The sequence below is a fragment of the Haemorhous mexicanus genome, chromosome 4 (genome assembly GCF_027477595.1).
Source record: "Haemorhous mexicanus isolate bHaeMex1 chromosome 4, bHaeMex1.pri, whole genome shotgun sequence".
NCBI lineage: Eukaryota > Metazoa > Chordata > Aves > Passeriformes > Fringillidae > Haemorhous > Haemorhous mexicanus.
Window position 1 is genome coordinate 44,836,940 of NC_082344.1, and position 16,722 is coordinate 44,853,661.

Consider the following 16,722-nt stretch of genomic DNA (forward strand, 5'->3'; position numbering starts at 1 on the left):
AGGTTTTCTAGACACTTAAATTTCAAAATAAATGAAGTCTAAGGGGGCCAAACATATATCTAGGATATGGGATGTACTAGGAGCTGTATAGGCAGGCCAGAGCTCTCTCTGACCTGGTCAGCTCTGTTAATGTGAGCTGAGTAACTGCTGAATCAGTGTTCAACACAGACCACAAAAACTGTGAATGGTCAGTGAGCTTTCCCACATGGGCAGCATGAATCTGATGCAGATCCATTTCTGTTAATTCCACTCAGAGCACTGAGTGCAGCACAGATGTCTTGAGTAGCTTTCCAACATCTTGACCATCCCTTGTTTTTGAATCAAAGTTGTTTTCCTGGTGCTGTTTAGGAACTAAACTAGCCTGCAGGAGTTAGTAATGTAGAGTGTGCTAGATCTGTCCTGGAGCTTTTCCTGGTAGTTGGAAGAATGGAGGTCTGCTGTTTGAGAAACTCCTGCAGTTCTTACTGGTAAGTGTGGGGTCTCAAATTTGGTTCTTGCTGTAACTAATTTACTTGATGATCATTGGTTCGGTTCAGGTTGACATTTTTAAACCAGCACTTTAGAGGGGTAAGAAGTTGGAACAAATTGAGTGCCCAGTCTAGTTAATCTTTGCCATCATCAGCTCAGGTTCAGAGCAATGTTCAAATTCATCCTCAGGATCCACAGTTACCTATTGTTGCCCTGTGATTTGCCTTCATGAACTTATTCTTCTGCTTGCTTTTCATGAAACCAAGGGAGATGGACAATGTGGTTTGATTTAGCTTTTGGTTTGCTCTATAGCTGTGGTTTTCAGCATGCGTGCTGAAACCATCACTGTTTTGACAAACCATATTTTGGTCATAGAACCTTCTGCATCCATTAAAAGTAGAGGCAGTGGGTCTTTCTACACTTCTTGTGCAAAAACATTTCCATTAGGGTTGCCCTTTCAGACAGTAACTTCCTTCTAAATATAGGTGGCTAATCAGCTGAAGTTTTTGCGCAAGTTCAGATTCAGATGCTACTCAATAGCAGCCAGAGAGGAGCATTTTGCTGTTGGTCTTTTGACCCCCTTAAATTCTAAAAACAAAGCAGCAAAAACCACGGATCAATCATGAAACCATGTTGAATTAAAAAGTTGCATAAAATACTTGATCAGTATTTTGAACTACTTTTGAAGTGGGAGGGTGGGTTCAGTCACAGCGGCTGTTCAGATTTATTTCTGGCATCAGCAGCACACGTCCCATCACATCACTGCCCTCAGGGAGGCAGAAGGGTTTTCGTGCCTGTACTGCTTTTTTGGAGTACCAACCCCAGGGTTTCTTGTGAGGACAGAGTGCTTGTAGATGAATGGGATGGAAATCTGCTTTACCATCATGTAAAATCAACAACCTCGAACAAAACCGGAAAGCCCCACGACCTCCAGGCCAAAGAAACCGATCAGCAAAACCCCCCTTCTTTTATTTTTGTTTCTGAGTTCCCCCTGTCTGGGATTTTGGCTGTTCCTGCAGCAGCAGCACACAGGGGGTTGCATGTCCTGTGGGAGTTGCTCATGTATCCAAAATGGCTGGGGCGTGGGTGGCCTTTGCTAGAAGAGAACACTGCTGGGTTTTGGTTGAAAATGTCGTGCAAGGGTGGGAGGAACGTCCCATCTTCCGACTGGGCGCATATTGCTTTTTCTCCGTGTTCGAGGCCCTAAAGCGTTGGCAGCTTTCCGTGATGGGTTCGGGATGGGAGGTGTGGGGACCGGGCCCCGCGTTGCCGCGGTGGAGGGCGGGCTGTCGCGCTTCGGCGCTGCCGGAGGTGCCGCTCGGTAGGTACCGCGTCCCGGTACCGGGGAGCCGCCGGGCTGGGATGGGCGGTCCTTCCCCGTTCGGCTCGGTTGCCCGCCTTGCTGCGCGGTAAAAGCTTCGTCAGCAGCGCGGGGCTCGGAGGCTGCGCTGCGCTCCCACCTCGCCGGCGGGCAGGCTGTACCGGCGGGGCACGGATGGTGCCTTGCCCTGGTGCTCGGCAGTAGCTTGGGCTGGCTGCAGCGGGCCGCTAGCAGGTGGCGGTGCTGGTAGAGGCCCAGCGCCTCTGCAGCGTTCCGGGGGCACGGAGGCGGCCGCGGCGCCCCCGGCGCTGGCAGCGCACGGCGCGGCTGAGCGCGGTGGTTCGTGTCTCACGGCACGGCTCAGCCCGGCCGCTCCTGACAGCCCTAGGAAGCTGCAGAGCTTAGTGGCAAAGCGAGTAAGTCGAGTCTATCTAAGCACTTCCTTTGAGGTTCTTTATTGCTAGTGCTGGAGGGCAAAAGAAACAACGTTTTTAAATAGGTTGCAAAATTTCAAAGCCTATTTAAAACACACTGAAACATCTTGTCAGTCCGTCTGTGTTGTTTTTTCTCAGCGTTTTTAATAGTTGTCCTGCTGCAAAATAGAAATATAAATTTTCCAGACTGGTGGGTGAGACTCCAGGTGAAGCCTTGATCAGCTACTGTAAATCTGTCCGATGTTTTCTTCCAGTTCTAGAACAGAAATTGGTATTAGTGCCTACACTCACAGTGCTGTAAGTATCTCCTTCCAGCTCCTGTAGGGCCTTAGTAAAGAATCTTCCTGAAGTTGCAAGAAACTCTCACACTGTACTGGTTGCATCACAGGTCAGACTGTGACAGCCAGTCTCTTTTAGGACTTTTAGATCTTAATCTTAAAATCTGGGACAGTCCCTGAGGGATAAATTATGCATACATAGTACACCTGATGTGTTGGACCTGCTGCACATGTGAGATAAGACTATATGCATTCAGTAGCTAGTTTCCTGACGTCAGGCAGCCTGAGTTTCCAGGCATCTAGAAAAGTGAGTAATTCAAAAATATGGGAAAAGTCTGCATCTGTAAGCATGCATGGGCCAAAGGATTTCTGTGAATAATGTAGGTAAGTCTGTTGTCACCTGGTATCACCCTTTCTTTTATCCCTCCTTCCCCCAGCAGATATTTCCAGACTTCCTTTTGTATTTTTTTTTTCTAGTCACTTTCTGAAACTTATTACTAGCTTTGAACACTTGTGAATAAACTAACCAGCAGACCCTTGAGGAGAGTGGTCTGACTGATGTCTATGCTTGCAAAATCAAATGACTGAGGAGTCCAAAGGTATGAAAGTTTCAGTATTCATCTCCTATGTAATAGCTCAGGAGGTAGCCTGCAGTTCATTCCATTACTTAGGAGCTGTTAATGAGAGCAGTACCACCTTACTTTACAGTATTATTGGAAAAAAGGGTGCATGCCAGACAAAGACAATTTACAACCCATTTATTTTCAGCATTCTCTTAATGCCCATTATTTGGAGTAAAACCCATCTTCTGACAGACCAGCTTCTTAGTTCCCTTAATCCTGCAACAAAGTGATAATCCTTTATTTGTGACCTCATAGGCTGTTGCTGCAGAGAATGCTGTGCTATCAGAAAGCCAGCGCTGTGACTTCACTGTTGGTGGAAGCCATAGTTGAAGATGGTCCACTCTGGAGGCCAGGCTGGGGGGCAGTTTATATCCTTTTGGTATTCTGCAAGTGCTTCCTAAGGAGAAGTATCTGGCAAACAGAATTGCATAATGTCTGTCTACCTAGGTGATGAATGAGACAATCAGAGGCCGTGTGTGAGGGGAAAATATGTGGTGATTATGTTTTCAAGGTAATTTTTGCCCTTGGAAGATGTTATCAGGAAGAAAACTGTCACTTGGAGGCTACACTCAGCTTTTGTATCCTCAGTCTCAAAAGATATGAAGAATACCAGAACTGTACTCCCAAGAACTTCTTACTCTGTTTATCTTAAGAATATAACTTTGGAACCCCCAAACTTTTCTTGGGAATACTAATTACATCAACACTTCCATCAAAAAATGTTTGTCAGGAGCAAGGCAAAAGACATGTAAATCACATACAAACCTCTATGCCCTAAAGTAGACTTCTAGGCTCTTGTTTGTAAACTGAAGCATGAAGGAGAAGTGTCCAAGACTTTCAGTTATTTTCAGATATCTTACATGCCTGAATTATTTTTGCATTTGAGTGTGAGCTTCTGTGCCATGTTCCAGAAGTGAGTGCCTAAAATTAGGCTTCTTAGTAAGTCTTGATTTTAAGAAGTACTGATAGTCCAGCAGCACTCAATGGAGATAAAGGGAGATGAAAACCCACATCAGGTTTAAAACGCAACCTGTGACTATTAGAAGCAACATATGGCAATAGAAGCCACATTTGGCTCCTTTACTATCTCTGCCTTTTCCCATAACAGGAAGATTTTACAGAAATAGTACTTGCAACTCTAAATGTCAATGGTTATGTACTTTTGAAGACTGAAGCTATCAGAACCCAGAAAAAAAAATACTAGTAGAAAGTTAATTCCTTTGTTTAAACATTTAGTTTTTGAATGCATCATGATCATATGATTGAACAACAGGAAGACATATGCTTGTCTGTAAAAAAATTAGTATTTTATTTTTACTATTGTTTATTCCATTTTTAACTTTCATCTTTTTATGCATGATACAAAAGGTCATGCAGATGAATTTAGCAGGATTGTGCATGTACTACCAAGCCCATTGATAAAACTTCTGGAAGTTGTACAAACTAAATCAGGTTAAACAAAACACTCTTACTGCAGAATAAATGGCTATTTATGTAAGTATAGTTACACCAAGATAGTTCTGACAGTAAATTAGTCTTTTAGACCAAAGTCCTGAGGTCAGTTTCCATCTTATCCCTGTTACACAGATGTTCTCCAAATTATGTTCCGAGCATGTATCAAACTGGATACTGCGTAACAAATCCACGTTGGAATAACTCAGTTAAATGCAGTACCAGAAATGAAATACCACAGTTTAAAAATTCTCATGCATTATGCACAGGCTTTGCAGACATGCAGGACACCCTTTGGGTAGCCTCACATTTTCAAGTTCTTGTGGATTACACCATCTTTGTATGAAACTTCACATGCCTGTGTGTTTTTAAGAACTGCTCATAAAGCAGCAGAACACTTCTAAGGACAGTATTGGTGATGACACGCTGAACTGCTTTCACATGTTTCTGTTCAAACTGCCCAAACCATTAACATGCTCCCTTAGTGATGTTGTACGTGTGTCTTATTAGCATGCACACTACTAATTTGCTCTCAACTTTCTCTACTGTCCTGTAAGCTCCCACCCTTCCCCTTGCTTTGATCTTTCATCATAAAAGCTTAGAAGCAGCTTTTTGGTTATGAAGCTAAATGTTTCTTTTTAGCTGTTCTGCCTGTTCCAGACACTGGGAGGGGAGGAGGGCTCTTTCCAAGGCAGTGCAGTAATATGTAGGTACTCTTGGCAGAAGCTGGGGCTCTGCTGGGGATGCAGCCTTTCCTGGGCCATTGGCACCTGGGCTCGGGCTTGGGTCTGCAGCACACATTTGTTTTTTGAGGCTTTCACTGAATCCTTTGTGTGGCAGGGGGTGAAGGTCAGCCCAGAAAACAAAACAAAGGCAAGCATCAAGTGGATGCAAAGCACATGCAGATCAGCTGTCACAAAACAACTGTCCTTTGTTCACTTATTTCTTCACTGATACACGCAGCCATTCCCACTTTGCTTATTCCAGCAATCCTGAAGATCCTTATTTTTTCCCCTGCCTTCCAACAGCTGGAGGTACTAATTTTATTTCTTACCATTTGGTTATTATTTCTGCTTCCATTTAGCCCTGCTAAGCATTTAGATTTTTTTAACAAGTCTTCTTTCAGAAGTAACATCTCAGATGCTGCATTGCCTGCTTTAAGAATCAAGCAAAAATCAGCTCTTTCCTCACATTTCCTTTTAACCTTTCCTGTGCTTTCTTTCTTTCTTATATTGTTTCTTGTTTTTCTCTTCTGTCTTCTTCTGCTGCTAATTCAATCTTTATAGCCTAGGTTTTTCTATAGGTAGCCTCTGTATCAACTCCTTAAAGCTTGTAGCTAGTCAGATAGGAAGAACAGCAGGGTTTCAAAAAGCGCATTCAGAAATACTTGCATCCCCTGTAGAAGTTTCTGAGGGCTGGTCTGTGCTGCAGTTCCAGCCTCACAAAGGGGGTGGCCAGGTGAGAGAGGGGCATGTACCATCCCCTTCATCATGTGCAGTGCCATGTTTACTGATAATCAGAAATGCTTTTTGCAGCAGAGAGCCTTCTCAAGCTCTGGTTCTGACCAAGATGTTTTTTACCTAAGTAGGAGGTGCCCTCAGGCCGGTAAGATCTGGGTGAGTTAAAGTACTACCTGTGGAGATTGCTTGGTGAAAGAATATGGTGTTAACTATAAGGACTTTTTTCTTATGGCCAAGAGTAAGGAATTACAACATGGTGACAAGATATAAGGAATGACTTATTTTGTTGTTTTAATGTGTGTTAGAAAATAACTGTCTTGCTATGGCATAACATTTAGTAATTCAGAGTTTGGGTTTTTATATCCTCTGTGCTTTGAGTTCAACATGTTTTGATACAATTTTTATTTTTACTGTGTCCTGTGGTTGCTTGTGAAATTTATTAAAGAAATTATCTTGATTCTCCTTTTACTAGCCTTTTGGTTTAGTTCAGTTGAAGGTGAGATCATCATCAGCTCCTGAGATCATCTCAGGAATCTAGCCTTGATATCCTAGTTTAGGTCTCTATACTGAATAAGAGGGCAAAGAGACAACTATTTTTATGTGCTCTCATCTTTCAGAAAACTGGGTCATAGCGACACTCAGGGAGCACAAGAACTCCACGCTCTAGTGCTTTGTAAATGCTTGGTGAAAGTCCAAAAGAAAAGTCTTGTCAAGCTCAGTTTAGTGTAGAGAGGAGAAAAAAGAAGGATGGCCACTTCTGGGCCCTGTAAATGGTTAACGGCGCTTTGTGCAGCAGAGATCAATACCAAATGTTTGGGGTTTAATAGCCATACAAAAAATCTGAAGGATGGAATGGATAATGAAGTGGTAACCCTGTCTGTCAGATTGCAGTTGTTCAGGTTCATGAAGACTGCTGAGGAGGATTTCAGAAGGGACTAGCGACAGCTGAGTGAAACAGCTGAGCAATTCTGCAGAGTAGTGACATCAGCACTGTACTATAAAGCAGTGCAGTGGGCACTGACAAAACAGTGCTTAAATGGTTAGGTTTTGTGCTTTTTTAGGAGCATGGTCTCTGCGTGTTGCTGGAATCGGTGAATGCGTTAGATGAGTCAGGAGTGGTAATTAAAAGTATAAACTTATGTCTATAAATGAGGAGGTACGTAAGAAGTCATGCAAGAGAGGTTGCTCTGTGAAATTGGTAATTTTATCTTTTTGGATACTGTGTTTAGTTTTATGGCTCATGTACAAGGCAATTTTCAGATTTCTGAGATGCCTATTAAAAATGGTAGAGCAGCAGGTAGAGAGGTATTACTGTTTAAACAGAAGTAAAATGTCTGTTGTAGGTTTTAGTTTACTGCTTCCTGCAAATAAGTGCTCAGTAAGATTCAAAAGTAAAAGATTTGTGAAATGGACAGGAGGAAATATTTCATCCAGTGAGTTGTTTAATTGTGGGAACCCCTGGTTCCAGGTACTGTCATTTATTTGGGGAGATAGGTTTTGGTTGCTGCATTTGCTGATAGCTATACTCATTGGGATAAAAGTCAAAATATGCCAGTCCCCGAGGATCTCAAAAAAAACTGTTTCTGTCTGGAAAAAGATAATTTCCCTTTTAGGTGCAGCATACACTTGTAGTAATGTGTGCAGTCGGATTTTTAATGCTTCCTCTATAAAATGATTGATGAGTATGAGGGAGGCAGCAGATTTGGTGAGTTGCTGAACTGTTGTGCCATGGCATTTCCATTGTTCCCATCCTCACAGCTAATTGCCACACAGGTGAGACCAAAGGACAGAATTTTAAAGAATTTTGAACCACTGTGGGAAGCAGGGGTCATTGCATCTACCTCATGCAGGTAGAGCATAGGGGCAGAATATACTAATACAGCTTCTTCATGTATTGAGGTGTAAAATATTTCAATTTCACTTTAAAGTACATCTTCTTAAAGGTACTCCAGCCATATTGAAAACTCTGCTCTTGACCACAGGGAAAAAAATGACCCAGTAAACTCTCAACTGCTAAGTCTTTGGAGCATCTAACCTTTTCTTTTTAAAAGCACTTTGGCACTAATTTAATTGATTCCATGCCTGGCCTTTTCATCAGTTCTCTCCTAGCCAGGAAAAACTGGGCTGTTAAAGGCTGCTGCAGTACCATGGGACTTGTGTTCAGTGTTGCAGGTTCTTATTTTAACCTGATGTTATCTGCCAGTCATCACTATTGGTTTGAAAAGCTGTAACCACTGCAGTACTGTCTTTGGGCTGAAAATCTTTTAATGGTTACAGCAGTCAATATAAACGAGAGAGAGTGCACTATGTCTTCGGGTTGTGTTGCTAATTATTACTTCACCTTTCAAGAATTTTTTCTGCTGACTAGATTCTTGCTGAATGTTTGCTGCAGCATCTCTAGCCACACTGCATGTGTTCTGGCTAAACTGAAGAGGATAGTGAAGAGCATCTTGTTAAGACCTTCAACAGCTGTGTTTTGTGCTTTCAGAAGAAGTGTTTGGAAAGGAGCATTTTTATCTGTCTTTTTAAAATTTCTAGAAGAAAACATCTAGGTTTATCTTTGTTGGGTTTTCTTTCTTTTGTTTCTCATTTGCTTACTCTCTCTTGCCAAACCTCCTCTATTGTCAGACTTTTAAAATGCTTCTGTCTTTCCTTGCATTTGCTGTTTGCTGCCAGAGAACAGGCAGGCTTTGTTTTTGAGGAGGTGGGGTGTTGGTGTGGTTGATTACAATATAGCATTAACATGAGTCAAATTAATTTGATAGTAGCAGATTTCTATGAAAAAGCCCCAAACCCTCCTCCCTTCTTATTTTGTGGTCCTAGCGACAAAATATGTTACAGAATTCTTCTGTGTGGTTTAAAATATCACATACTTTCCAGTGAGCTATAATTTAAAGAAGACTCATTTAGTAGTTGAATTCTAAAAAGACACAATTGTTTTACCTAGTGGGCTTTTTGAGGGAGGGAATTATCTTGGTTGCCTTGGTTCTCCTGTTAAGACTTGATGTTTTCATTCAAATGCTGTTTCCTGGGTGGTTGTATTAGCAAGTGTCACGTGGGATTATGATTCTGTCCTGCATTAGGTAACACTTAAAGCATTGTTTGTTTTTGGTCTTAGGTTTTGAGATTCTTTTTTAGAATGTGGTAAGCAGAGATGCTTAAAAACGGATAACAGCTGAGAAAAACTGGATGATCAAAGATCCTTAATCATATACACAGAGTGAGCTGTTAGAGATCGTGGTCTTGGGAGTCAAACCTAGGAATATTAGCTTCAAACTCACTTGCAGTCAGCATAAAAAGGTTAACTGGAACTGTTTGCTCAGTTGTAGGGCGGCAGTGAGCCCCCAATAAAATACAGCTGTGAGGAAAAAAGCAGGGTATAAGGTAGGGTATTTCTACTAAAAGTAAGGAAATTCCAATTTCTGATGCAGGTGGGAGGTTAGCGGGAACACTAGAATATGGTGCAGAATTCTGGTTGTTGCTTTTAAAGGAAAGTTATGTAAGTTAGAGTAAATGTAGAGGAGTCCTCTAACAGGATTAAAGGGTCAGGAAGGGCAGACATACAAAAGAACTCTAGAAGACTGTGATTTTTAAAAGCCAGTGGACTGAGATCTGAAGGAGGGGATGTGTGTTCTCTGCTAATAAACTGGGGTGTAAGCAGCAGGAGTAAGAAATAAAAAAAAGGAAGGATATTTAGCTCCTAGACAACATTAGCACAGAAACAGATGGGTTTTACTTGTTGAGATTTTAGTGAACTTAATACCCTGATCATGTTTCCTCTTGTGATTTCTTAAAGAACCAGGAGATTTGTTCAGGTAAGTCAAGCGGAACTTATTAGCATACTGCAAGTAAGTTGTTGTTAGTAGAGCACTAATATGTCAAAATTTCTTGTATTAAGAGATTTCCTAAAGAAATGGAAGTGTAAGTTGGTATCTTTCTGATGTTTCTTAATCTGGTTTCTTCTGAGACCACAGGGTTCCTGGGCTGTGTTCCTAGTGTAGCGGTCTGGGTGGTTCCTGCTTTGTGAAATTTGTTGTTGTTGAGCTGATCATGATGACCAGCACTGAAATTAGCTCCGTTGCTTGGAACATGGTTCTAAAAACACCAAGGTTGCAGGTTTGGTCTGTTTTTGAGCTGTTGACTAGTGTTGGACTTGATGATCCTTGTGGGTCCCTTCCAACTCAGAATATTCTATAATCCTGTGGTAGATGGCTATGGTCTCTGCGGCTACAGTTGATGAGCACTGATGGCTGATTTTAGGCTCTGAAATTTGGTTAACTGGTACAGGCAAGATGGACTTGCACTCTTGATAACCTTCTTGGCTTCTTTTGACCATGTTCTTTTTAAAGCTTTTTTGTTTTCTCTCATGTGTATCCCCATTTTAGCATATTCCTTTTCTTCTCTTGAGTTTCCCTCTAGTGATTGGGAAAGGGCTGTGGCAAAGGAGGGGAATCCCAGGCCCCAACTTCGGAGTACTGAAGGATATGTGCAAGCTAATGTAGAGTTTGACAAAGGAGCGTGTGCAAACAAAGAAATTGGGATTTTTATATCATCGGCTTCCTCAGTGTGTAGTGAAGATTGATGTTGGGCTATACTGTGTTTTGTACTGGTCTGTTTGGATGCACGTGCATGCATGGTGTTATACAGAGAGAAGTATGTGGTGTCTTTGTACTGTATGCTATCAATGAGGCAGCTTTTGTTTTAGTACCAACCTCTCTCGTGCTGTGGGGGGAGATGTGGAATGGAGGAACAGAGCATCTGCCCTGGTTTGGGAGTGCGTGTGGTAGTGCATGTAGAGTGCATTGGCTGCGGCTTCCTCCTGTGAGGCCATATCCCGTGACATCACTGATGATGGCAGCACTGGTTTGTCCATCAACTTCAGCTCTTCTAAACATTCTCATTTATATTTTCCTCACTGCTGGTCTTTCACTTTTGCTCTCTGCTATGCTTGAGGTATCAGGTATTTCTTGTTGTTGTCAATACTGCTTAAAGGGCTGTGTAATGGTGCTGTAAACTGATGAATTTGAGTAAAGGCATGCCTAGGTGCATGCACACAAGTTGTGTATTCCAGGTATCCATAGGCATCACACATACAAGAGGAATTGTCTCACTGAAAGAGCTTGCAGTTGTATTAGTCTATTCAGAATACTTGAGTTGGTCCTGAGCATATAATATGGATTCAAGTGCTAGAGAAATTTGGTAGAGAGAAAAGCTATTTAGGCTGCAGTATTACCTTTACCTTTCTTCTGCCAGTGTTTTAACTTTGGTGTTAGTTGCAAGACTACTGCAGCAAGAACTTGTGGGTGTCTGTGAAAACAGTGCTGCATGCATGAGCCCATTTAGCTTTGCATGGCAGTTGTCTGATGCAAAGGGGAAGAAGACTGGAACTGTTGTTTTTACTTTCAATAAGTGCTTGTTCTAATTCACTTTTAAATTTTTCTTCATGGAGTGGGTTTTGTTTGTGTAAAGTGGGTGTGTACTTAGTAGACAACCAGAGTTTCTGAAGGACAATCCTAGGGGACCCAAAACATTGTAAATGTCAAGTTGGATTCATTAGAGGTGGTGTGGCTGATACTGCAGCTCCAGGGAAGGCAAAAATTCTGTAAAGCTGAAGGAAGATTTGCTGGAAGGATGCTTTTCAGGGAACACAAAAACTGTTGCCTGTGTGTATAGCAAGCCCCCAGCTTTTAATGTTGAGATTATGGCTACTGTGTAACTACCAGTGTGGTGCACTTGTAAATCGATCTGTGTGGCTTTGCTGTGTAACAACCACCACAGACCTGTGACCAAAAGTGACGCTTGTTCGTATAACAAACTGTAGCTGTACAACCCAGCTGTTTACTTGTCCTCTTGAAATGCACAGACCTGTTTAAGGCTTGGTTGGACCTTTTGCTGCCAGGGTTGTTGTAGGGCCAGGGAGGTAGTGACTTTTGTATTTCGTTCAGTCCTAAGCACCTGGTGTGTTCATTTGGCAAAACACATAGGAGAGCTGCCTGTTACAGCATAGCACAGGTGAGTCCTAAAGTGCTGTGTTTCAAAGTGTTATGGATTATGTGCCTTCTATGCTTCAAACCATTTCAGAATGCATGGAATGTAGGAACCTTTAAAGAAGTGCTTTGTGGCAAAACTTCCTTTTTCCTTTTGCACCTCCATTTTGGCATATTGGTCTGATTTTGATGATTAGGTCATGACTAGAAATAGTTCTTTTACAGTAAAGGCAATTTTAAGTGTTTCCTTCTTTTAAAAGAATATCTCAGAACAACTAAAAATGTTCCTCTGGAACAGCAGCATCTGTCTCTCGTCTCATATACTATTCCTATTTCTTCTGTATCTTCCTGATACTTTACCTTAGCATATCCTCACCAAGTAAAGGAAAACCTAGCACTGGGAGTGAGATCCTGACACAGTGACCTCGTTCTGAGCATTACCTTCTTTGTCAGTGGTAGCAGAAGCTGAAGCAGCTCTGCTGGCCCTCAGCACTTGGAACAGTTTGACATTTTCTGTCTGGCATGGTTTCAGGGCTCACTTTGTTTTAAGCCCAAATGGTGAATGGGATAATGAAAAATAAGCTTACAAGAACTTGTCCACTGCTTCTAATTTTTTGATTAACAGTTCACAGCAGCACAACTTTGATCTAGTGTTACAGCAGAGCTGCTTGTTACATTTAGATCTGCAACATTCTTCAGGACTGACAAAAGAGAGTAAATCTTTATTTTTAATTAATAGAAAAACTGGTAAGTGTCATGAAAAACAGTTAAAGAAAATACTGCTCTGTGTAAGTATCTGTATGCCCATGTATGTCTGTGCATTTATGTTTCTGTGTATAGGGGGAGTTGTGCATTACATCAAGAAGATATGTTAGGGGTGATTTTTGTTATCTTGACTAGAGGGTTAAAGCTTTAACTTGTCTGTGCTAATGCATGTAAATAGCTTTCTTGTCCACTTAATGAGAAGGCTGGCTTGTTATCCTGTACAGTGCAGCTGGGCACTGTTCCAGAAGCATAGGCACTTCATTTCAAAGACAAAGAAGCCAGCGCAGACACGGGGAGAAACCTGGAACATTGCGCTGTGGATTTTTTCAGAGCGATGACTCATTTCAGTTCACAAAGGATTCTGGGCAGGGTAGTGAGAAGTCAGGTTGGCTGATCCATTCCTATGACTTCACTTTGCAGAGAGCCAGGGAGAAGAGGAGTGACACTGCAGAATCCTGAGGCACTGCAGTGGAGAGGTGCTTTGCAAAGACTGTGAGTGCCTTCGGAACAGGGGGTGGTATGAGAACGTGATTTCAGCCATTCCATGGAAACAGGGCAAAGAGAGATATGTTTTCAAAACACTGTGTGGGAGTTATATTTGTAGTCCCTTTTAGATTCTTCTCCACCTCCTCTGTAATTTCTTAACCATTTATTTCTCATGCTTATGTGAGAATTGCGTGAAATAGTGTTCCTTTCAGTGGAGCTGCATAGATAACTGCATTTTTTTCTTCAGTATGCCCCTATTTCCTGCTTTAAGAGGTGGGTGTTCAGCATATTAATGCCTAAAAGCATGCTTTGTTTTTCTTCTTTCAGGTCCTGTGGCACTGACCTATGCTGCATTCAGCCAGCTTCCACAGTGATATAAAGCCCCAGTATGCACATTGTTGTTACATCACAGCTTCTCTGGATACTGTACTGGAGCATGGAACCAGACCATAGGGGTTCAGGTAAGTCCCCCTTTTTTAACATATTGTGTGCCAGGAATACAGACATGGACATTTATTAAAAAATGCATTTGAAAAATATTGTTTGGGGAAAGACATTCTAAAGCACACAATATATTAAAAAAACACAGTCCCCCCACACCTCCTTCCCAGGATAAGCAACGCAACAGAAATCTCCTCAACTGAATCCTCTGGGAAAGTTCCGTGCTCCAGCAGAAACTTTTTATGATCATAGTTGTAACACGTGCTGGGATATCACTTTGGATCAGGAGGCAGCTGGCCACAGGACATGAACAAAGAGAATTAAATCACAAGAAATACCCAGGATGAATGCATGTAAGACGAGTCTGCTGATTGTGGGTAATTTAGCACCTGTTTCTGAAAGTTGGTGCCACTTGATGAAGCTGGAGATCATGATTTTAGCTGGGTCTGAAATGATTAAAAAGATCAATCTACACAGTTGAAGTTAATAACTAGTAAGGAACTAGAACTCTGTTTAGGTTTGTTATATTGGTTATGATAAGTTTGATGTGTTTTCTTCAGGCTGAGTAGATTTGGAGTGGTCACATTCTTGGAAGTGTTCATTATTTGTATTGGTGTGTGTGCATTTCAGAGATGCAGAGGGAATTGCTGGTTCGTGAATGAATGTATTACTGCATTTGTTGAGCCTTTGTTTAAGCTGCTCTTAAACAGGAATAAATGGAAAAATCTTTAATGTATTTTTTTATTGTTGTTATCTGTCCTGTGATATGTGTATCTATCCAGTAAACACAACCTGCAGCATTTTTCCTAAAATACTCCAGGAAATGTAGCTTAAAAGGAGGATTTAGGCTATGTCTGGAAACAGCACAAGCAACATTTCTTCTGATTTTCTTTGTTTCTGATTTTGTCAGTGAAATGTGATCTTTTCTGTGTTAGCATGCTAGTGCAGATTCAAGGTGGTCTGGTTAATACCAAAGAAATCTGAATATTCTTCCTTTTCCCTCCTTTTGTTCAGTCAAATGGGAATGTCTGACTTAAAATGGCAATTCCTTGTTGTGAATTCACATCAGAATAGGTTTGCTACATCTACTGACAAGGTATTCATTAATTAGTATAATTCAGTCAAACTGGGGTTTGGGGCAAAAAGGGGAAATTGTGCAACCCAGGCCAGACATGTACCTTCTTCAGCATCTGTCCCTTCATTAAGTAAATCTGAAAGTGTACTTTTTCTAGAAGAGACTTTTTACTTTCAGTATTATTGGGAAAAAAATGACAATATTCTAGGCCCTCCTTTGCCCATTACAAGTAGTTTTGTTAGAAAATGACCTTTCTGTAGTTCTTCCCAGGGTGAAATCTTAGGCAAGTGTTGATGACAATAGGCTGTTGGCAAGAAAATTTTTGTAGGGGATTTCTGTTGCAGCCACCACTATAATCATGAGAAGCCATGAAGTTACTGTGCTCTAACTTGATGTTTTCTGATTAATAATGTAGTTCTGTAAGCAGCAAAAGAAGTGAAGTCAGATTTCCCTTGTCAAGTGTTTTTTGATTGGATTCTGTCCTGTGTAGAGAGAGGTTGCTATGCCTGAAGCTCTGTATAGATGTAATGTGTAGCATGTATACAAAGTAGCATCTCTATAAAGTATACATCTATGCAAGTGTAGCAAGTACATGTTTTAGAATCTCTTGTCTAGTGAGGCTCAATCTCCCTGACACATACAAACACACAGATTGTGATGTACAAGGCTCATTTTCTGTGTAAACCTGGCTAAAAATTATATTTAAAGGTTGTCTGAGCCATAAAAAACCAAAATATTAAAAAGGTGTTGAGAGTCTGAAGAAGTGAAACTGGGCTTTGACTTGCTGTACTTTACAGGATGCAGAGTGTAAATCAGAGGGTCTCCTCCCTATTTCAGAGAAATAGGGTGTATAAATGCTAATATAGTATGATTTTGCACTGTAATTTCTTTAATTCATTTATCATGGTTGTACTGAATTGGTTCCATTTGTAAATCAAGAGGTGATTTTTTAAGTAATCTTTATGCAAAGTTCATGAGACAAAGAGTTTGACTTCCAGGTCACTTCTTTCCAGCAGTAGAATCACCGATAAAAAGTCTTTCATTGTTATGTAGTTGACAGATAATTGCTGATACATGGTACAGAATGTAGTCTGCCTCATTTTCTCTCAAAATGATGTTACCCAGACTTGCAGAGAACAGACACACTAGATACACTGGCACAGGAAAAGTTCTTGCTGGTATGGGTTCAGGATGTGGGAATTTTTATTCCCAGCTATGTTAGACCATCAGTTTCTCATCTGTATGTTAAGAATAGTTATGGTTGCCAGTTTTTCAGAGTGTTTGAAAACCACTGAAGAAAAGTGCTGTGTAAGAGCTAAGTGTTTATTTTATGTCCTACATTATCTTTTGTTCTAAGTAATAAAAATAATTTCCCCCCCAGGCTAGCAATACAAATCCCCAAGGCATAAATGAATACAATTCCCATTCACTGTTTCTTATGTGCTTAGACATTCTTTAAAATTGAATGTCACTTAATACAAGAAGTCTAGAAAACTTATTTTAAAAATTATTTAGAGAGAAGTTTGGAAGGACATTGCAGAAACAGAACTTAAGCTATATATACATGCATGTATCTCATATTTAAACAAAACATGCAGTCAGCTGGTGAAAACTGCTCTCTGAGCTCCAGTTTTCATTTAATTGGGAACACAAACATATGAAAGTTGAGGCTAGTAATTTGATTTCAAAAGAAAGCTGCTTGAGACAAGCATCAGTCAGAGCTAACAGGAGCCATATGCTAGATGTTTTATGTAAGTGATGTGGTCTTCAAAAAAATTAGGAAAAGCATATTTGCCTTTTTTTTCTTTTAGCAGATCTTTCCTAAAGAAGTTGTAGTAAACCTTCTGTTTGACAGCCTAACAGTATTTATGTGTGTAATTGATGTTAATGTATTATATTATCTCATAGATGCAAGATATTGCTGTTACTGTG

The 16,722-nt window shown here is 41.0% G+C and overlaps 1 protein-coding gene across 6 annotated transcripts in view; it reads left to right on the forward strand.

Annotated features, from left to right (window-relative positions):
* Window positions 1-16,722, forward strand: part of STOX2 (storkhead box 2) — a 141,464-nt gene that overhangs the window by 101,556 nt on the left and 23,186 nt on the right. For 2 of the 6 annotated variants that reach the window (XM_059844605.1, XM_059844604.1), the window contains exon 2: window positions 13,602-13,735. The exons of the other annotated variants lie outside the window; for them this stretch is intronic. In XM_059844605.1, the coding sequence (XP_059700588.1) occupies window positions 13,663-13,735 (73 nt within the window). In that variant the 5' untranslated portion in view covers window positions 13,602-13,662. The remainder of the gene's footprint in view (window positions 1-13,601; window positions 13,736-16,722) is intronic. 6 annotated transcript variants of the gene reach the window in all.